General features: G+C 41.4%; 1 protein-coding gene across 1 annotated transcript in view; it reads right to left on the minus strand.

The window, feature by feature from the left end:
• Nucleotides 1-1915: 1915 nt before the first annotated feature.
• Nucleotides 1916-23118, minus strand: part of CHRNA7 (cholinergic receptor nicotinic alpha 7 subunit) — a 315119-nt gene continuing 293916 nt past the window's right edge. The window contains exons 5-10 of the mRNA XM_007949894.2: nucleotides 18797-18876; nucleotides 14100-14267; nucleotides 13056-13250; nucleotides 12017-12103; nucleotides 9438-9547; nucleotides 1916-2434 (exon numbers count right to left, since the gene is read on the minus strand). Coding sequence (XP_007948085.1) covers nucleotides 1916-2434; nucleotides 9438-9547; nucleotides 12017-12103; nucleotides 13056-13250; nucleotides 14100-14267; nucleotides 18797-18876 — 1159 coding nt within the window. The remainder of the gene's footprint in view (nucleotides 2435-9437; nucleotides 9548-12016; nucleotides 12104-13055; nucleotides 13251-14099; nucleotides 14268-18796; nucleotides 18877-23118) is intronic.

Genomic DNA, 23118 nt, shown 5'->3' on the forward strand with positions numbered 1-23118 from the left:
TTAAATGACTGAACAGTTATTTGATGGTCAAAATATGAACTACTGTTGTCTGATTTTTCAATATTTTTTATATAAAATACAAAACCAAAAAGGTTCTTTGTTAAGCAAAAATTTGGTGGAGATAAATTTTTGGATAACAGTTAGAAATGAAGCATTCTCTTCATATTTCAAAATGCTTGTATTCTAAAGACACTATAATAGAAAACAGAAAATAATGTGTATCTGTGATCTATATTATATAGAATGGGTGAATTCTGAGCCTGATCTTGCACCAAAAGGCTGTTGCTGAAATGTCCTGATTTTATCAAACAAGCTCCTCTAGGGTCTCTTCTCTTGTGTCACTCTGTCACTCCCTCACACACACACATACACAGAGACACATTCACACACACCATGGAACTCCATCCTTATCTCATTGCTAAGGAAGTCACGTGCATTACTCACATATGAGGAAATAAATGGCTGGAGAAATACATGGAATTTCTTCTGTTCTGAGAGTCTAACTAATCTTCCTTCTTGATGTACTCATCTCAGGTGTTAGAAGCAAATTAAAGATCCCCAGGGGCTCGGAAACCTTTTCCTATTTTGAGCTCTGAGCAGTTGCTGGGTGACACAATAGAGGAGATTGCCTTGATGAATTACTCTCTGCTCTTGTTAATAATAATAATAATAATAATAATAAGGAGAATGGGAAGAGGCCAACTGACTACGTCAGCAAGATAGTTTGGGCCAAGGATTGTGTTCCCACTGAAGTTTAAAAAATGAGCATTTCCTTTATCGTCAAAACACACAGTCCTAATGAGTCTACCTCTTGACCCCAAAATAGCTTTCTGGGCTAAGGCTGGGGTGGATAGTGTATAGGGGCAGATCTCCCAAAGGCAGACCCCCAAGTCCCTGGTTGAACAGCCATGGAGAGACTGTCAGCCCTTCTTACTGACTGCTACTGACCAGTCAATCCAGGAAAGCCACTGGCCATGCCAACCCTGTCCCAGTTCCTGCCACACAGGAATCCGAAAGAGGTACCCCCACATTCCTTTGAAAAATTTAAGGGATAATCTCACTTTATGTTGTGCATTTGTATGGATCCACATATTTATAAGACTAATCAACCTCAATACATTTGAAGCATCTATGCATTATCTTATTAAAAAAACACATAAATGATTACTTTAGCTTTAGCTATTTATTATTTGAGTTGGTGATTCTAATAGAACTCTACTTATCCATTGAATATTGCTGAACTTATTTGCTGAAATAAGTTAGGCTGATAAAAACATTGTTTATAAGACTAATTAACAATGTGTTTTTTGTTTATTTGTAATGTAGAAACAATAGAAAAACTATTTATCTCTACAAACTATCTTTGGTAAAGGGGAAAAATGAAATTGCATAAAACTAGATTTTAGTTTTAAGATTATTTTCTTGTACTTGCTATTTTTGTCATTATTGTTCTTTTCACCAATTATATGAATGGATTTAGTGAGTTTGGTTTGTTTTACTATTATTATTATTTTCAATCTAGTTTTTTACACAGGCAAAAGCATATGTTGAATTCTTACATAAGCCTTTGAGACATGTGACATGCAGGCATGCAAAACCAAGTTTCAAGACTCTCTGGCAGGCATTCACTACCTAAAACGTCTGAAGGGCCCACCAGGCATTGGGGAATGCAAAAAACAATACATAAGTGGTCCAAGGATGCTTCAAGGATGTCAATTAGCCCATCTGAAAGGACTGAACAAAATTTTTCTGATATCCTATTACAGAAAGTTACAACAAAACTGTAACCAACATGATCAATAAGCAGCAATAAAGGTACATCCTAGTGGTCAAGTATGGGTTTAATGTTGTTGTGCAATTAGCACCCCAGATTTTCAAGAAGCCCAAGAAATCTCCTGTCTGTGTACAGAACCAGCTAAGCAAAATCTTTGGACACAGCCTCAACAAAGTTGGGAGCAGACATCAGGATGCCAATGGTGCAGATGATGGTGAAGATGGAGAAGGCCATGAGGCAAAGGCGGTCCACCACGCAGGCTGCAAACTTCCACTCGCTGCAGATGGCCTCACTCTCATCCTGACAGCGGAAGCGATTGGCGATGTAGCGGACCTCCTCTAGAATTTTAGCCAGGTCCGGGTCACCTTCAGCAGGCTTCCCACTGTGTAGGAGGTGTTCATCGTGCATGGGTGAGCAGGCCATGCGGCCACACACAACCCCAGAGTCCGGTGTTGGGGCACAATGCATGGTGTCCAGACCCCGGAAGCCAATGTAGAGCAGGTTTCCATTGCTAGTGGGTGGCCCAGCCATGGCATTCATCTCCACACTGGCCATGCTGCAGCGGCGCTGCTTGTGTTGGCAGGCGGAGCGCACCTTGTCCTCCCCTGGTCTTTTCATGCGCAGGAACCAGGCACACCAGTTCAGGAGGATGATTCTGGTCTGCAGAAACAACAGAGAATTAAAAACAGCCTAGATGTGAGCATTAGCTCATATTAGCAGATACACGAAGGAAGCATACCTCCCAATGGGGTGTTAAGGATTGTATTGTGTTCCCAAAAACTATGTACTGGAATCCTAACCCCATACCTCTAGATGTTATCTCATTTAGGAATATGTTTTACATTTTTGTTATGATCATGCAGCCATATCAGGGTAAAGTATGTCCTAAATCCAATTACTTCTAAATCATAAAAAGTGAAGATTAGACACAGATACAGATAGACATGAGAAAGACAAACACCATGTAAGGCATCCAGTTTTGGTATTTCTGTTACAACAACACTAGGAAACCAAGATAGAGGAGGAGATGATCCCACAATATAAGATCTATTTCATGTATCACAGGGGTGACAGATTCCATTGCCTCCCCAACTGACTATACACAGCAAGTGGTGCCAACTGATTACAGACGTAAGTCAAATGTGAGCTGAGAATAAAATCTGCAAAAAAATCACTCTGGGGATGACCTGAACTTTTCTTCATGAGCCCACAGCTCTGCCAGTCACAGCAGGCACATTGCAATCTCAGAGAAGTCAGTCTTAAATGAGTGCCATTGGGCTGTGTGAACAGGGAAAGTAATTTTCTTTCTCTGATCCTTCCTCACCTGGACCAAGGAGACAATAATACCTAACTCTCTGGTTCCCAAATTGTGAGTGAGATGCCTCAGAGTGTCACAGTAAAGTTACAGAGGCACCCTGGAATGTTTTAAATTTTAAGGGGAACCCTGTGACATCAATTGGACCCCACTGGAAGTAGCTTGAAGCAGTTCAGCTTCAACTCTGGATTGCTCCTTCCTTTTTCTTTGCAAAGTTGTTTGCACAGTTGTCCTGATAAAAAGCAAGTACCAAGAAAGGTCATGTGGAATGGAAATGAGAGGTAGGTTCTCAAATCTGATCTCAAAATCTGAGTAGTTGTGCTATGCCCAAGAGACATTAAATTGTTACGGCATAAATACCTGTTACATTGCTTTGGTCTGCTTAATAAACAAAGCTGTTAAGCTTTTCTTTTGGTCTAGGAGCTCTGGAAAAAAATTCCTCAGTAGTTCCATTAACTAAGAGAATTTAGGAACCTCTAACCTAACTCATGAGGCTGCAATGAACACTTAATAAATGATGTTTAGGAATGTTCATTGAAAAGTGTAGAGCAGGTTTCAGCAAATTTTCTGTAAAGGACTGTAGTTGTTGTTGTTACGTGCCGTCAAGTCCACCCCGACTCATAGCGACCCCTCCTTGGGTTTCCGAGGCAGTATCACTACGGAAGTAGGATTGCCCAACCTTCCTTCCGAGGAGTGGCTGGTGGGTTTGAACCGCCAGCCTTCTGGTTAGCAGTCAAGTGCTCTAGCCACTATGCTACATATTTTAGGCTTTGTAGGCCATTAGTAGCTCTGGTAGCATAGTGGCTAAAGCACTTGACTGCTAACCAGAAGGCTGGTGGTTCAAACCCACCAGCCACTCCTCGGAAGGAAGGTTGGGCAATCCTACTTCCGTAGTGATACTGCCTCGGAAACCCAAGGAGGGGTCTATGAGTCGGGGTGACTCGACGGCACATAACAACAACAACAACAGGCCATTAGTAGTCGCAACTGCTCAACTCTGCAGTTACAATGCAAAACCAGACAGTATATGAATGAGTGAGTAGGTATAGCTATGTTCCAATAAAATTTTATTCACAAAAATAATTAGTGGGATGGATTTGAAGAGAAAGCCATAGTTTTCTGACTGCTGGTTTATTTTATAAATATAAAGTGTCTACATGCATGGAAGGAACCTGAAAGAATTAACTGTGAGAGGATGTATTGGTTTTGCCCCTAATGGAAAAGAGGAAGAAATCTGAAGCAGTGACCCAAGTCAAAAAGCATTCTTGCAAGCCGTATCTTCCAGATATGTATCTGAAAAGCAGGACCATTCTCCATAATTATCCAGACATTCATTTAATTTTAATTTTGTTTTATGAGAATAGGCAAATCCCATCAGCAACAGAGACATTTTTTCATTTGTAAGTTTAGAGACTAAGGTGTGCCTGACCCAAGCCATAGTATTTCAATTGCCTCTTATGCATGTGAGAGCTGGACAATGAATAAGGAAGACTGAAGAGAGTTGATGGTTTTGAGTTGTGCTGTTGGAGAAAAATGCTAAATGAACTAACAAATGTATCCTGGAAGAAGTGCAGTCAGAATGCTCCTTGGAAGCCAGAATGGCCAAACTTCATTTCACCTACTTTGGTCATGTTGTCAGAAGGAACCATTCCCTTGAGAAAGATATCATGCTTGGTAAAGTGGAGGGTCATGGAAAAAGGGGAAGGCCCTCCACAAAATGGATTGACACAGTGGCTGCAGTGATGGGCTCAGGTATAGCAAGGATTGTGAGGATGGCACAGGACTGGGCAATGTTTCATTCTGTTGTACATAAAGTTGCTATGAGTTGGAGACAACTTGACGGCACCTAACAACAACAGCAACAAAGTTTAGAGAGGAAGTTGTGAAGTTCAGAACTGGAGTGCTTTCATTCATGGTACTCATTTTTATGACATCTTATCAAAGATAAGTAAGTCAACAACTCTGGAGACAGACAAAGAAATAAAGAGAAAGTGATCAATGAGTTTCATTGCAGCTATAAAGATAACCCTTTCTTTTAGAGTACACTCTACATAGCAAGTGGCACTTTACATCCTGTCGAACCTCATGGACAAACTTCTGGAGCCTTAGCAGACCAGTCTGCAGACCTCTGGAGGTACAGAGACTGAAACCCATGTGAATCTGAGGTCAAGTTTGGCACCACACAAAGCATGTTGTTCATATACCTCAGCCAGTCCGGGCTCTGTGAAGAGGGTATAATATCCTCATGTTATGTTGCCTCAAGATCACACAGTAAATGTTATAGATTGAATTGTGTCCCATGAAAATATGTGTTGAAATCCTGGCCCCTATATAAGGAGCTCTGGTGGTGCAGTGCCTAAGGCTTTTGGCAGTTCAAACCCACCAGCTGCTCTAAGGAAGGAAGACAGGGAAATCTATTTCCATAAAGATTTACTGCCTTCAAAACCTAATGGGGGTCGCTATGAGTCACAACTGATTCAACGGCAGTGTTTTTTTTATTTTATTTTATTTTATTTTTTGGAGGGGAGTACCTGTGGATGTGATCCTATTTGGAAATTGTTTTCATTCTGTTATGTTAATGAGGTCATATTGTGCAGGCGGTGGCATAGTGCCTAAGGCATTTGGCTGCTAACCAGATGGCTGGTGGTTCAAACTCAGTAGCAGTCAGTAAGAAAGGACAATCTACTTCTGTAGAGACACTGCTTTGGAAACCTAAGGAGAGGTCACTATGAGTTGAATTGACTCCACGGCAGTGAGTTTAGTTTTATCAGAGTAAGTCGGTTCTTAAACCCAATCCCTTCTCAGTTCTAAAAAGAGCAGAATAGACCACAGGGCATGACACCATTCGAAGACAGACATAAATGGCAGATGAATCCACAAGCCTAGAAAAGCCAAGGATTGCTACAACTACTAGGAGCTAAAAGAGATAAAAGAAGGACCTTCATCTAGGGCCAAGCCATGAATTTAGATTTCTTTCCTCCTGAACTGTGTTGTTGTTGTTGTTGTGTGCCCGTCGAGTCAGACCCGACTCATAGCAACCCCTCCTTGGGTTTCTGAGGCAATATCACTATGGAAGTAGATTACCCCATCTTCCTTCTGAGGAGTGGCCAGTGGGTTTGAACCACCAGCCTTCTGGTTAGCAGTCAAGTGCCTTAGACACTATGCTACCAGAGCTCCTGAACTATGAGGAAATACAATTTGTTTTTTTAAAGTTACATACTTGTGTTATTTACATGGCAGCACTGGGAAACTAAAACAGCGAAGAAGTGGAGTAGTTAAGTCACTTAATGTATTTAGACTTCTGCAACCTCATCTATAAGAGGGTGTACAAGGTTCTTTTCAAAATTCCTATAATTTTAGCCCAGCCTGCACTCAGGTGGTCTGGAAAACTTGGGCGCAAACATGATTATGTCTAGAGAGCACAACTCAACACTGAGTGAGACAAAACTCAGCTGTGCTGAGCAGAGGAGAGCTGATCATGGACCTGATGCATCCTCCCCCATGGGGTCTGAACGTTTCCTAGAGCACATCACAAGCTAATATGATCTACACTGCCATGCCTATTTTTAATCTCATACACTGAAGCTTTAGCTTTCAATGCTAAAACATCTCAAAAAATGAGATTACCCTCTTGGCACTTATCAAACCATGTTCATGACTTCCTCTGTTAGGTTACAGTCTTGTTTTTGGCTGTGCAAATGTCACATAATGCCATCACATCCAACAGTGTCTTCTTTATAACAACAGATCATAATAAAAGTCCCTTGGAGGCTGTTTATGCTCCAACTACACATGGAAAGAAAGAAAGAAAAATGCAGTGTGACATAAAAAATAAGAGATGCACAAGTCCTTCTCTCATTTGCAGCAATCAATTTTAACATGGTCTTATGCTGAGAAGTTACTAATTAGCATATGCTCTTAATTCAGACTTTTTTGGAGCAGTAAAGTGGTATCAGGTCATTAAAAATTGTTTTGTGTCTTCATGTCTTAATTCCCTTATCTTTAAATTGGTTAAAATACTTATAAGAAATAAGAATAACTGTTCATAATTTTTTTTTGTATTTGTATGAATAAACTCTTGAAAGAAAAAGTGATAATTACTAAAAGTGGTTATCTATAGTGGTAGAAGGGAGCTCTACTAGCACAGTGGTTCAAGCATTCAGCTGCTAATCAAAACGTTGGTGGTTCAAATTCACCAGATGCTCCTCAGGAAAAAGATGAAGCACTTTGCTTCCATAAGGATTTACAGCCTTGGAAACCCTATGGGGGAGTTTCATTCTGACTCACAGAGTAGCTATGAGTCAGAAGTGACTCAATGGCAGTGGGTTTGGTTTTATAGTAATGAAACAAGCAGGGTGAGGAGCACGAAGGACAGTAAAATTTTCCTTATGCATAATTTCTCATTTTATTTTGGGTTTTGAAATATTACCTATTTCAAATAGATAGACGGATACTGTTGTGCATTCAATTGTGACCTCCAAAAAGATACACTGAGGTCCTAACCCCAGTACTTGTGAACATGGCCATGTCTGGAAATAGGGCCTTTCAGAACTAATTAGTTTAGTTAAGATGAGATCATATTGGAGTAGGCTGAGTCTTAATCCTGTATGACTCGTGTCTTTCAAAAATAGGAAGAGAGACATAGACACAGGGAAGGTGACCATATGAAGATGCATCTACAAGCTATGGGTCACAGCTAAGAGAGAGGCATGGAACAGATTTTTCTTCAGAGTCTAGAAGAAACTAACCCTGCAGACACCCTGAATTTGTATTCCAGGAAGGTGATACAATAAATGTATGTTCATATAAGCCATCCAGACTGTGGTACAACAGCCCTAGGAGACAGAAACACACACAAATAAACAAGACCCGGCTCTCACACCTGGCCAGATATCTTGCTTAACCTGTCAAGATTATAACGAAGTCAGATGAGAATATAGATGACTGTGTGCAAATATATCCCAGCTTTTAAGGGGGTAGGGAATAAACCTTCTCAAAGGTAGCATCACAGAGTGTCTGTCATGGCATGTTTGTGTGTGATGCATTAATGTGTGCTACTGCTGAGGTGATGGGCTGTAAGTGAGTGAAGCTGTATTGAGTATGTGAAGGAAATTTGCCACAGAGGAAGGGAAATAACAACTTTGTGAAAACAATCTTTGTAAAATAATCTTCCCTAACTTAACTTTTGGTTACTATAAATTATCTCACAACAAATATTGTTAGAAGGGCTGAAACTCCCTGGATCTAGAAGTCAACTAAATGTATCTTGTAGCTTTGGTGATTCCCAGTCTTCCTTCTGAACTTAAGTGAAAGTTTATGGGTCATTTTGGGATAGTTGAGCTTTTCTTTTTATCTCTCAGCCATCCTTAGGTAGTACTCTCTGGACAGGGAGACCATGCAGGTTTATAGGAGAGATGGGGCAGCTTTCCCCTGGCATGGGTTTTGACATGGGAGGTGGGAAATACTAGGCCTCAGCCTGGCCTGAATCAAAGTTTTCTGACTGACAGAGAAGGCTACTTTGTTGAGTGGAGAACTTAGGGCAGTGGCCTCTGAAGAACCATATTATGTAGCTAGGTAAGCATCACCCAGTATCCCCAAAGCAGTTGACTAAGACGGTGCTGGGGATGTATGATAGGGAATTGGGTCTAATTAGCAGATTTAATTTTTAAAAATTCTCCTCGAGGTATTCATTTACTCATTTCATTTTATCTCATTTCCTTCCTCCTTCAGTGACTATTAACATTTATTTAGGCTTTTTTTTTGTTAGATTAAATACCTATATATATTTTTTACATAGCTCACCCGATGTTAATCTCTTCTTTCCTCTTTATGTTTGTAAGATCCAACTATGTTGCTATGGAGTCTGTTCCTTCCAACTGCTACAAAGTACACTGTGGTAAACAGGTATACAGCCAAAAAATTGTTTGTTTGTTTTGTTTTTTTAAGAAAAGCAAAACAAAACATCATGCTAGTAAAATATACACAGTAGCAGCTTGTGAAACTTCCTCTGAAATGTTAGATTAAAATAAGTAAATAAAGTGCCATGGGATGCTAAGGCACATGTTCCCCATAAATGTACACTATGCAAAGATGTATGAACTCACATAAAAATACAGTTCTTTCCTTAGGAATGGTAGGTTTCTATGTGATCTTTAAAATAAATAATTAATGATATTAATTTAATGTTATGACACTCTATTTTCAAAATCCACAAAGTAAACAAACAAAACCCCATCATCACCATGGTTACATGCCATCTTGCCAGTCTGCACTTCTGGGTAGTTTGGCAGTGGTCAGATAGCTTGGAGGCAGGCTTGAACACTGCCTGCATTCAAGGAGGGGACTTACCCACTTGGGCATTTTGCCCCCATCAGGGTCATGGTGGTGGTACTGCAGCACGATCACAGTCACAACGACAGAGAGGCCGACGATGATCATGGTGCTGGCAAAATACTGGGCTGTGGAGAGAACAGACAAAGGGTGAGACTCAAAGGTACCTTGTGAAACCAAACCTCACAGTATAGGTGGACTCAGCTATGTCCACTGACTGTCCAAGACTTGGGTGCATGAGGTTCTGAGAGCAGGGCAGGACTTCTTCCTGCCAGCTCTGCAGCCTAGCAAGACTTCCATGCATTAGAGAGGCCTCAAAGAGTTAAGCCTATTCAGTGACCCTGGACTTCCTGTGCTCCCCATGAATAAACACTGTAATGTTGCTAATTGGAAACACCTGAGTGTAACTACTGCAGGCTGAGGAGGATCTCTGGGTGTAAGCTGGGGCAGCATCAAGATGTCTTATCAGCCCCTGATCCTTAAGGTCTGAATCTTGGAAAATAAGAATCTGGTGTTCTCTCCCACAGAGTCTTTTGGGAAGGTCAATTGTCTAGCCTGAGGAAGAGTTTGACAGTAATCACTTTTTCAGACTGAGAATATCAGATTCAATCCAATGTACAAGGGTATTTCTCTCCAACAGTCACACCCTGTAGAAGTACCTCATCCCAGGTGAAGAGTAACACAGTGCATCTGAAAGAGATTCAACATTGCTCCACCGCTGGCCATGTTTCACCAGGTACAGGTTATTGTATTCTGAGCTTCTCCAAGTCTCCTTCCCCAGGAAAACAGGGATGGAGACCTCGTCGTTGCGGGGTGGATGTAGGAATTAGAGATTACATGGGTTAAGAGTCTCGTATAGAGCTTGGACTGGAGGATGCAGTCCTTAATTATGGTGATGAATTGAACTATGGTAATTAAACCTTTGGTGGTTAGTCTCTTAAGGGGCGAGATTCAAATGAAAGGTCCACATACTCATCTGAGAACATTACTACTGCTCTGGCCAGAAAAGAGCTCACAGCCTCCTACAGAGTCCAAATTGTAGCTATGAGCAGCACTGCTAGAAGTGGACATTAGGGACCTTGGGGACAAAGGTAGCATCAGGGTCCTACTGGAATGGGAAAGAGTGTGGACTAAACAGTGACACATGGAAGGATCCAGAGTCACAGCCATTAACACAGAGCAGCAGATTCATGTCCTTGAGTCCCTTCTAGATATGGGATATATATCAATCAACACTTTCCTAGGGTTCATCAGTGAAGGCAGTACCTGCTGATTCGACCATTAATGGTGGCCTCTGTTACAAGTTTCCATCAAAAGCAATGTGTTGGAAGGTAGAATAAATGGAGTCAGATTGCCAAATCCCTCACTATCTGGATGGTATCAAGAACATGGTGACATCCCCAAAAGTAATTGATTTTGTTTCAATCATTTCTCTGGCCCAAATATCACATATATGGGGAGCTCCAAAAAGAGCCCTGATAGCACAGTTGTTAAGCACTCAGCTCCTAACCAAAAGGCTAGTGATTTAAACCCAACAGCTTCTTCACAGGAGATAGATGAGGCAGTCTGCTTACATATAGATTATAGCCTTGGAAGCCCTATAGGTTAGTTCTACTCTGTTCTATAGAGTTGTTCTGGGTCATAATCAACTTAATGGCAATGGGTTTGGTTTAATTTGGGTAGCTCTACAATGAGAATCTAGGGCCTTTTGGTTCAACAAGCCTTGGAGCATCCATGAGAGGCCCCAAACTCCCATCCACCCTTGTGATTAGCACAAAGGATGGGTGCTCAGGTACCATGGGCTGAACAGGCATAACCAAAGACTGTAATCTTATTTTTGATCTCCATCACCAAGGAGAGTGGCAATGCTCATATTAAATCGATATGCACTGGCAGAATGTTTACTTATTGTCCTCTAAACCTTGTGCTTAGCTGGCTTGGAGGTCTGGGATCCCTGACCAGGAAAAGAATTCAAGCTGCAGTGGTGAGTGTACTGAATCCTAACTAGCACACCACCCAGCATCTTTTGAATGCTCCTATTCACTCCAGTCCAGGAGGGTCCTTAGTCACAGCAATACCACCTCTTGAATCTCTAGGACTGCACCTAAGAATACAGGTTTTCTGTCTGACTTCCTTCCCTGGGCATAGATCATGTCCTATATCTCTCTTGGCCAAAACATATTTGCCCTGTGTTTTCTGCAAACTTTTTTTTATAAAAAGAATCCTAGTTACCTTGGAAAACAGTGGCTAAGAGTTAATGTGTATGCTCCTCTCATTTTAACAAAGGATATATGGAAAAACAATGTCCTAGATTAAATAATGAATTAGACAAAGGTAAAATCTCTGGCCCAGTAGCAAGCCTGATGGGGAGATTACAAGAGGAAGAAGGTATTTCTGTCCCTTAAAGTCAAACCTCAAAGTTGGACTCCTCTGTCACAGCCAGTGGCAAGTGAGGGATTCTGGGTCACTCTGCATAGTTATGTAAGTCATCTCCCCAAAGCTGAAACAGGCAGTGCAGCTCTCCTTGTGTCTGTTGGAAAATCCCAGGCATACTTTCACCCTTTGTCTTTGAAGTGGATTCCTGGTGCACGCCTTACCAATCAATGGCACTGAATCAGATGTTGCAGGCATGATCTCAGCCACAAGTAGCATGAAGACAGTGAGAGACAGCAAAACTGTTATTCCTGAAACAGAGCACACAGGTTCCTTAGACAAATTGATGACAGGGCTCTCAAGCTGAAACTGAAAGAATCAGGGGGGTTTGGAGGCAATGGAGTTCAGGAAATTCCTATCATTGTGTTCATCACTTGTGTGCTTATGGGCGTGTGCATTTTTCTGGGGACAGTCCATGTAACTCATCAGATTTGCAAAATAGCCCCTGGTGGAGACAAGTTTAGGAACCAGAACTTTTGAAAATCAACACAAAAATTAATAATTTAACTGAGCACACTTATAGCTTAATATTTTCATTACCTTATTACTGGGAAGTGTTTCTCATAGAAGAAAAAGAATAAGCTATTTAGTCAGAAGACCAGGTTTCAGGAGCTACCTTTGCTACTTACTAGCCATGTGACCACTGATAAGCCATTTATGATTTCTGAGCCTTAGTCAGGAGCTATGGGCTTGAACTCATTGAGAAAACTGATCTCACCATTCTAAATCTTAGTTTTCTTATCTCTATACAGGCATCACCATAAGTAATTACATTGTGTAAGACACATATATTAAATTAAACAGCTCTCTGTCCACAGTGACACCACCACCACCAAGGAAGGCCCCTCACTGATAGATAAAGGTAGTCATTACTGGTATCCTCATCCTCCACAGCCTAGATCCTACAGGCAGCTGCCAAAGGGAATGCAGCTGACCTATATTCTCAAGGTGGTCACTGTTAAACACAGACTCTAAACCTAGAACTCTTGTTGTAATGGAGATAGACCCCAACCCAAACCCTGAGCTACACACTTTGGGCTAAGAAGTCACTGCAAGATGAGCCAAGTAGGCCCTTGAGGCTGAAACAGAGCCCATGTTTGCCATTGTCCTATCCACAATGAGCCCTTGAAGAGCTGATTCCATGACTCACTCTCATAAAAAACCTTTCCTGCCTCAGACTCTCATCAAGTCTTGGGCACTCACCAAGGGAGATTTTCTCCCCAGAATCTGCAGGCAGCAGGAACACCAAAAGGGCCAAGGCAGAGATGAGCACACAGGGGATGAGCAAATTGAGGCCATAGTAGAGGGTCCTGCGCCTCATGGTCACTGTAAAGGTGACATCTGGGTATGGCTCTTTGCAGCAGTCATAGAACTTCTCACTCCTTTTTCCCGGGATTCCTCCATGGAGAGGATAAGAAAATGAACCATCATTTTAATAAAACCACATTGTATGTTTTCTTGTGTATACCACAATCATACAGGTAGAGTTCATTATAGGGTAAAAAAGTGGGTAATAAGTGCTTAAATACACCTTTGCTGGTTTATCATAGAGTTGTTTAAGGGTATTTCAACGATATTTAAGCAAATAAGTAAGTATTTTGATGGGTTGGAAACAAATTATTACAAAGAAAATATATTACTATAAACTTATAAATGTTATACTATTATAAATTTATTATTTTTTCTGTTGGAAATAAACAAACAAAGGTCACCAATTGACATTTGCTATCCAGCCTGATTTTAGGAATGGAGTATCTTGAATAATGTAGGGATGCTTATACCAGCACTAGAGTCCTTGGGTGGTAAAAATGGGTGACAAGCTTGGCTGCTAACTGAAAGTTTGAAGGTTGGGGTCCACCCACAGGCACCTTAGAAAAATTAGCTATTGAAAACCCTATGGAGCAAAGTTCTACTCTGACACACCTAGGGTCACCATGAGTCAGAGATGACTTGATGGCAACTTTTTTTTTTTTAATACTTGCAAAGTCAGTACGATAATTAAGTTAATACAGGAAAGTCATTCTTTATCATAACTGCACATTCCTCATGGAAAGCACTGTGTTTTCTATTTGTTTTATACTTCCTGCCCTAGAGCTTTCAGTAATTGATGGAGAATACCACAAAAATAAATAGTTAAATAAATAAAAGTGGAAAATCCTAAACTCTTAATGAGAGCACAAGAATAAAGAGAAGCTTCCTTCCAGTGTCTGCTGACAATTCCTCTTGAGTAGTGTCCACGGGGCTTACCCACAAGATCCCACTCTCCATTTGGGATGTAGCCGCTGGTATCTGCCTCCTGCATCTGCAAATCCAAGGACCACCCTCCATAAGACCAGGACCCAAACTTGAGTTTGCACTGCTGCATGTCGAAGGGAAACCAGCGCACGTCGATGTAGCAGGAGCTCTTAAATATGCCTGAGTGGGTGATGGGAACGATCAGAAGACCAACCACAAACAGACAGAGGCATGTCTGAAATCCAGGATATCCACGGCCTACATAATCACACACTGCTCATAGCGTGCAATGCCTGCTCTGCATGGAGGTAAAGATTACTGGCTGGATAAAGAGACTGGAGAGCTACAGGTCACATCATTTGTGACATCCTGTGTCTCTTTCCATCATGGGTGCTCTGTACATACATCTCTCTGCCTATTAGTGCCCCCTTCCGATAAACTCATGTAGATATGGCCCAAGTAGATGCACTCATCAGAGCACCTCTGGTCTGGGTCTTTTGCCTCCAAACTGCAGCTAAGCCTCTGTAGAATAAACAAGCTTGATCCTTTTCACAAAATTTCTAGAAAAGCAGCTCAACTAAAGCTTCATGGTGTTTTAAAATTTAAACACAACACTAACATGCTTCATTGAAGACTGCTCTGGGGGCTTCTTGTGCAAAGAATTAGCAACTCTAAAAACTTCCTTTTGCCACATGCATCCCCGGACATTAAATAATAAGGCAAAAGCAAAGAAGATAGAAAAACTCAAAGAAGTCAATATAATGATGAAGGGGTTAGGGTGTGTGCATGTATGTATTTGGTAGGGTGGGGTAACATTTTCTTTAGGTAAAAACTAAACAAAATACTTGGTTATCTAGAAATATATGGAGCGTAGCAGCCAGTTAGCACGTTAGGTATATATGGAGGGTAATTTTAACTACCTACATCCTAGATCAAGAACAGAACAAGAATTAATAGGTTTACATGAAGTCACACTGGTTAGACACAAGGAAGAATTTCCATTGAAAAACATGGGTTCCATGCTTGAGCAAATTTTAAGTGAGTTTCCTAGAAAACCTAAGAGAACAGACAGGTCCTCTTTAGTTATTTATGCCAACCTGCTCCTTCCTGCCCAGGGAAACCCTGGAAGGCATTGGAAGTGAGATGGCTCCAGTGCTGTTGTGGGGAGGGCAGCTTTCTGTGAACTTCTGCTAATTAAAAGGAGTGAATGAAGAAAAGGGCAGGGAAGAGACTCACTGAATTTTTAAAGATGGATGCCCACCCACACCCAAGGTGAGAAAAGATAATAAACTCCTTGTCTCCTCAAGTTCCTTTAAATATAATTTGAGAGCATTACATTAAATCTAAGGAGCCCTGGTGGTTCATTGGTTAAGTGCTCAGCAGCTAATTGAAAGGTTGGTAGATGGTTCAAACCCACCAACTGATCCTTGGGAGAAAGATGTGGCAGTTTGCTTCTGTAAACTTTTCAGCTTAGGAAACCCTGTAGGAAAATTTTACCCTATCTTATAAGGTTGTCATGAGTCAGAATTGACTGGATAGCAGGATTTTTTTTTTTTTTTAGTATCAAATCTTTGCAGGAATCTGGAATTCATTACAGATAGTCCCCTCCTGTGAGTGGGCTAGATCTCTCAAAGCCTACACTGTTTGGAAATTGGAAAATGTAACTCTTTAACCATATCATTCCATTTCTATGAAATGAATGATAAAAGGACACTCTCTAGAGACCGAAAACAGATTGATCAATGATGGCCTGGGCTTGGCAGCAGGAACAAGACTAACTGCAAATAGGCAAAAGGGATCTTTTTGAAGTGATGGAAGTGTTCAAAAATTAGATTGTAATGATAGTTGCACAACTCTGAAAATAGCTAAAAATCATTGAATTGTATGCTTAAAATGGGGGAATTGTATGATATGTAAACTATATCTCAATAAAGTGGTTAAAAACTAAACATCCACAATGAAAGGAAAAAAAAAAGTTATTTTATCGCCAGTGCCTCTATTTCAAAACTTGCAATTGTTGAACAAAAAACACAGACATCTTACTTTGATTTTATGATTTTTCTTATCAAGGAATTAAAAAACTAACCATAAAATAATTCTTGACCAAAAATTAATCCTGCCAGTGGTCTTTACACCCAAAGTTGCTAATCTCTTCTTCGTTTTCAAAGCCAGGCTTACACAATTTAAACTTCAAAAGGTATCATGGCTGCAGTTTGAGGGAGGGCCAGAAGCCACCTTGTGACCAGATATTAAAAGGGGGTGGATAGGACTCAATCAATCATGTTAAGATTAGCTAATGGTTCATATGTTCTTCTCCCTATTCTTCTCTTTGTAAGTCTTGTTATAATTAGCTTGTTTGGAGCCAGTTGCCTTTTTTTTTTTTTTCAATCTGAATGGTCTCTTTATATGCTTATAGAAAAACTGCCCAAAATAAACCTTATGTTTCAATTTCTTTGAGTTTTGATTATTTTTAACACAACCAAACACTTTTATTTTTCACCCATGCCTAGTCAAGCTGAGTAGAGCAACAGTCCAAAGCCAGGTCTATACGACCCCAAGCCTGTGTCTCTGTGCTTTTTCTAATGGAAAAGGAGACTCTATGATCACTGCTTAGTGTTTAAGGTCCTGGCCAAAAATGTGGTGGGGGGAACACCAGAAAGGGCTGCTATCCATGGGTGTCTTCAGCGTCGGCATCAGGGAATGCTCTTCTTGGAGATTCAAAATAGCCTCAGCCCTAAGAATCATCTGCAGCATTTTATTGTTCTTCGGCATTGATGACTACTGGACATCATTTTCCAAAATAACCTTCATAATAGAGGCTGCAACATATAAGCCTGGTGAAAGGAATGCACAGATGATAAAAGACTCACCCTACAACCCCAGGCTACAATGAGCCTGAAATTAGGAGAAAATGCACACTTGGGAGAGTGACAAGAAAGCAGATGCTTTAAAATAGAAAATCTGAGAAGCTGAAGGTCTTTGATTATATATACTTTGTTGAAAGATATCTTACCACTGACTCAGTCACTCACTCACATATTGATAGGTGGTTATAGAACATGCATGCTGGGCATGCATGGTATAGCATTTCGTAGTGATGAGAAACCCAGATGCTGTGTAAGGATACTTATCCTATGCCAAAGAGGAACGGTTTAAAAACAATGCTTTGAAGGTAAAGCCGGCTTTGCTGTGTGTTGTGAGATGAATCCAAAGATGGAACCACTGAGGCTCAGGCTAAAGGGTCAGGGAGTGTTTAAATATCAGATAAGGGATTGTGTGTGTATGTGTGCTTGGGTAAGGGGGTGTAGATTGCCTGGGTGTAGGATATTAAACAAACCAAACAGTTCATTCCAAACCCAACTCATTGCCATCGAGTCAGATCCAACTCATAGCAACCCCTCTTTGAGTTTTCAAGGTAGTTATCACTACGGAAGTAGATTGCCCAACCTTCCTTCTGAGGAGTGGCCAGTAGGTTTGAACCATCAGCCTTCTGGTTAGCAGTCAAATGCCTTAGGCACTACGCCACCAGAGCTCCAACACTTCATTGTTGTTGTTGTTGTTATGTGCCGTCAAGTCAGCCCTGACTCATAGCGACCCCTCCTTGGGTTTCCGAGGCAGTATCACTACGGAAGTAGGATTGCCCAACCTTCCTTCCGAGGAGTGGCTGGTGGGTTTGAACCGCCAGCCGTCTGGTTAGCAGGCAAGTGTCTTAGCCACTATGCTACCAGAGCTCCCAACACTTCATTAGTCCTTATTTAATAGCAAGGACAGTGCAGTAGGGGAGATAATCCTTAAAAATAATGTCCTAGGGGGAGGGGCACTTATTAATATCCATATGTAAAGCCCATCCCAAGTGTACCTGAAGGCTATAAAACTTTAGTGTCCTTGTAACTTGTGGATGACTCTTCCTCTTTGAGCAGCCCAGGACCCAGTGAATCTTACTGAAATGATGGACTTTTTTGAGAAAAAGGAAGAAAACTCATTCAGGAACAACTCACTAATCAGTTCTCCTCTGGAAGAATTTGACTGTGGATCTAATATGCTGAGTACTCTTTAATGCATTATCAATAAAATATCAAATTGAGCTCAGCATCACTTCCAACACGTCTTCAACAACACCACCAGAAACACTTACTTCACCCGGAACTAAAATACTATTGCTATGGGGTTTGCAGGTTGTACAAAGGATTGGAAATTATCTCACAAGGAAACCAAAATCCACCACCATTGAATCAATTCTGACTCACAATGACCCTACAGGACAGAGTAGAACTGCCCCATAGGGTTTCCAAGGCTATAAATCTTCATGGAATCAGACTGCCTCATCTTTCTCCCATGCAGCAGCTGATGGGTTTGAACCACTAACCTTTTGCTTAGCGGCCCAATCACAGTGCCACCAGAGCTCCTTAACTGGGAAAACTCCCTTTAATTCTTTAACTTTAAAGAACACACAGCAGAAAATATGAACACATGATTCTTGTTGGCAATGACAGCTTGCACAGTGATTACAAGACAAAAGGAAAGATGGTGTTTGCAGATTTAGGAAATTTGTGAGGATGGAAAGAGAAGAAAGCAGAAAAGAAGAGAAAAGGGTAGACAGAGACAGAAGGTGCACTGAGCCTAGTCATCCTATATTACAGCATTGCCAGGCTGACATCCTAAACTCACTTAAACTTTCTCAATGTAGGACAGAAGAGAATAGATCTTACCTGGAGGGAGGTACTGACAATGCCCGGAGGAATTCACTAAAACATTGGTGTGAAACGTGGCATCAAACCGCTCATCAGCACTAGAAACAGTAAAAGCATTCCATGAGCCAACATTACAAGTGGAGGGGTCCTGAGTGCCTGGTCATTAAGTCAGTAGTCACGGTAGGAACAGGGACGCTTTGGCAGGGGCTTTTGCTTATATGAAGCAATTAGCAACCATTACAACCCCTCCCTGGGTCTGGGAGACTTTCTCAAAGCACATCTTGGAAGGGGCCAATTTCCTACACTTACACACACTCCATTTATTTGAACTTTATATACATATTTTCATATGTGCATATAAAACAAAAGGAGCTCTGGTAGCTTGATGCCTAAGGCACTTGACTGCTAACAAGAACACTGGTGGTTCAAATCCACCAGCCATTCCTCAGAAGGAAGGTTGGGCAATCTACTTCCATAGTCATACTGCCTCAGAAACCAAAGGAGGGGTCACTACGAGTCTGGTCTGACTCGATGGCACATAACAACAACAACAACTATATAAAACAAAGCTCTTAACAAAAAAAGAATTAGGAATACTCCAGTAGATAAGAAATATGAATATAGTTTTAGGAGATAAAGAGTGGTAGGATGAGGGCGTTGGTAATACTAGTAGTAGAATTCTTGCCTTCTATGTGGGAATGACTGGTTTGATTTTCAGCCAATGTAGTCACCACCTTTCTGTAAGCACAGTCTTGTGTGTTGCTAAGATGATGAACAGGTTTCACCAGAGCTTTTAGACTTACATAGTCTAGGGAGAAACTTCTGAAAATCAGCCAATGAAAACCTGATCCAACCTGATCACAATGATCTAATCTACAATCGATCATGGGGAAGATTCAGGACTGGGTAGCAATTTTTTCCATTGTGCATGAGTTGCCCTGAGTACAGGATGGACTGGATAGCAGCTAATAACAACAAAGAGTGGTAGGAAACACAGTCACCTTGGCAGCTCCAGGGGGCAAGAATTTTGGCCCCTTTGCTCCTGGCTCTAGTTTCAGTTTCTTGAGTAGGGGTCTACCACATGACTAAACCAAAAAAACAAAACAACAAACAAACTCACTGCCATTGAGTCACTTCTGACTCATAGCGACCCTCTTTGGGGTTCTGAGGTGGTAAATCTTTACAAAAGTAGATTGCCCAGTCTTCCTTCCATGGAGTGGCTGGTGGGTTTGAACTGCCAACCTTCTGGTCAGCAGTCAAATGCTTTAGATACTATGACACTAGAGCTCCTTGCTAAAACATGGTTGTTGTTGTTGTCATTTGCTCTCGAGTCGGCCGTAACTCATAACAACCCCTCCTTGGGTTTCCGAGGTGGTATCACTACAGAAGTAGATTGCCCAACCTTCCTTCCGAGGAGTGCCTGGTGGATCTGAACCACCAGTCTTCTGGTTAACAGTCAAGTACCTTAGGCACTATGCTACCAGAGCTCCTAACGTGGTTAGTACTCAATAAATACATCTTGAAAGACTGAAGCTGCAGAAGTGCTGGAGGGAGCTGGTCTGGAACCTATGATTAGATGGCAAGAAGGAAGACTGGTGAGGACAATAGAAGAAAACATTTTAAACACATGGGCCTCAATGCCAGCCTTCTACAACCCCTGGTCACATACAGAACCTTCTGTAGCCTGGAGTTAGCAACTTCAACAAGGGGGGGGGGGAAGCAAAAGAAAAAATAAATAGTACTATGCTTACAAAAAAACTAAAGTACCTCAAGAAAACATGAGTAGTCAAGGCACTAGTGGTGCAGAATAAAGTTCTCTTCATCCTGGTAACGACTTAGGCATTACTCCCCCTAAACTAAAATCTCTGCCCACTTCCTAAGTAACCTTTTTCTATTTCTGTTGTTGTTGCTGTTGCTAGTTGGCATATAAAGTCTGCTCTGATTCATAGCAAACCCACATACAACCTAATAAAACATTTCTCATCTTCATGATCATTAGTGCAGTCTAGCCTAGTATATTATTGAAGAGCTTTGGTGGTGCAGTGCTTAAGGCATTTGACTGCTAACCAGAAGTTTGCTGGTTCAAACCCACCAGCCACCCTGTGGAAGGATGTTGAGGCAATCTACTTTTGTAAAGATTTATGCATCAGAAACCCAGTGGGAGTTGTTATGAGTTGGATAGACTCGGATGGCAGTAAGTTTGGTTTTTAGTGTTTATTATTGTTTCCACTGTGTATTTTGAGTGCCTTCTAACCTAGGGGGTTCATCTTCTAGTACTATGTTTGACATTCATTTTCTAGTACTATGTTAGACAATAGTGTGTTGTAATTACATAGTACACAAAAATCTTGTTCTAAACCTACTTTGGTGAGTAGCAACTAAGGTCTTAAAAGCTTTCAAGCAGCCATCTAAGATGCAACTATTGGTCTCCTATTATTTGAAGCAAAGAAAGGTGAAGAAAATCAAAGCCATTTGGAAACAATTTGTCCAAAGATATGATGGAACTTGAGACAAGAAGAACTAGATGGTGCCCAGCTACCAATGCCAACCACTCATGAAGAGATCAAAACTGGAGACCCTGGATAGAATGGGAGGAAAAATGCAGAACAAAATTCAAAAACACAAAACTGACCAGTATTACTGGCCAGATAGAGTCTGATGGAACCCCTAAGACTACAGCCCCATGGTAGTTCAGTTTGTGTATCAACTTGTCTGGGCCTGGTTGAGTGGTTGGGCAGCTGGATGTAGTATTCCCCATCATGAGACTGGTAATCAACTCCATGGTGGAATCTACTGTGAGCAGCTGAGGAGCTGCCTTAGGGAATGTGGTCTGCTTCTGGTATATAAGCAGAAGCCTTGGGGAATGGTCTCTAGCTTATGGCACACTTGGCCCCTGTATGTAGCTGTGTCGTTCAGCAGCCTGCCATGCTCTGCTAACCTTGGGACTTACAATGGACTTGAATGAACGGCCTGCCATGTGGTTTGGTAACATCGGGACTGTGTCTTTTTACTTGTCAACCTTGAGCTTGGCAGCCTTAGCAGCCAGCAGCTGTCTGAGTAAAGAAACGCCTCTAGCTCCAGTGGGCCAGGAGCTGGAGGCAAAGCTGAAGCCCAAGGCTGAGGGGCTTTCACTCCGCCCTAGAGCCTGGCACTCTGAACTCGGACTTAAAGTCTCTAGACTGTAAGAGAATAAACTCCTGTTTGTTAAGACCATCCCATTTGTGGTATGTTTCCTGTCAGAATGGAACTAGGTAATCAGAACAAGCCCTAAAATGGCCTCCGGGCCTCTGAGTCCAATAGTAGAAAGACTTACAGGCAGAACACCCACCCCAGGGCAATGCACCCACCTACACCCCAGGGAGATACATTGACCATGGGATACCAGAGGGGCAGCATTCACATGGAAGGAAAGCTGAACAGACAGACAGGAGTGCATAGATAGTTAAGAAGGGCACAGGAAGGGGGTGCTTATAGGGATGGGCATGGGGGAGAGTGAGTTATTGTCAGGGATGGTAATCGGGGCATGAAACCAAATGTACATGAACTGTTGAATGTAAAACAAATTTTGTTCTGTAAACTTGTACCCAATGCACAATAAATAAAATAAAATAAAATAAAATAATGTGCTGTAATTCATAGGGATTTAATTGTTTGATTTTAGAAAATAGATCTCTAAATATTTCTTCCTGGGAGCTCTGGTAGCATAGTGGCTAAGGCACTTGATGGCTAACCAGAAAGCTGGTGGTTCAAACCACGAGATGGGGCAATCTACTTCCGTAGTGATACTGCCTCGGAAACCCAAGGAGGGGTCGCTATGAGTCATGTCCGACTCAACGGCACATAACAACAACAAACCTTTCTTCCTTGTCTAATTCTGGAAGTTCCACTAAAACCTGTCTATCAAGGCTCACCCTGCTACTTGAAATACCAGGACATAGCTTCCAGCATCAGAGCAATACACAATACATACAATATGACAGATAGATGGGTGGTGGTTTCTATACCTGACTTTCTCCAGACAGAAAATTCACAATCTCAAGATATTTGAAGACAATGTGCAGAATGAAGGACACAATCAAGAGCAGACACCAAATAATGGGCCAAAAAGAAATAGTCGATGCAAAGGATGAAAAACCACTTTTTTTTTTTCAAAAAAGTAATCTCTAATATCCCAAGGGGGGAAAAAAATCAAAAGCATTTTGCAAATAAAAATGTAATTTATAAAATACATTTTATAAATAAGTGGGAATTATGGCTGATAAAAATCAATGATTTGTCCCAGGACACAGAAATGATGTCTAAGACAGAGAATGGTAAGTGCCACAGAGGACAAGCTAAGG

The sequence above is a fragment of the Orycteropus afer genome, unplaced genomic scaffold, assembly GCF_000298275.1.
Source record: "Orycteropus afer afer isolate SDZICR_OR568_19922 unplaced genomic scaffold, OryAfe1.0 scaffold00256, whole genome shotgun sequence".
Taxonomy (NCBI): Eukaryota; Metazoa; Chordata; class Mammalia; order Tubulidentata; family Orycteropodidae; genus Orycteropus; species Orycteropus afer.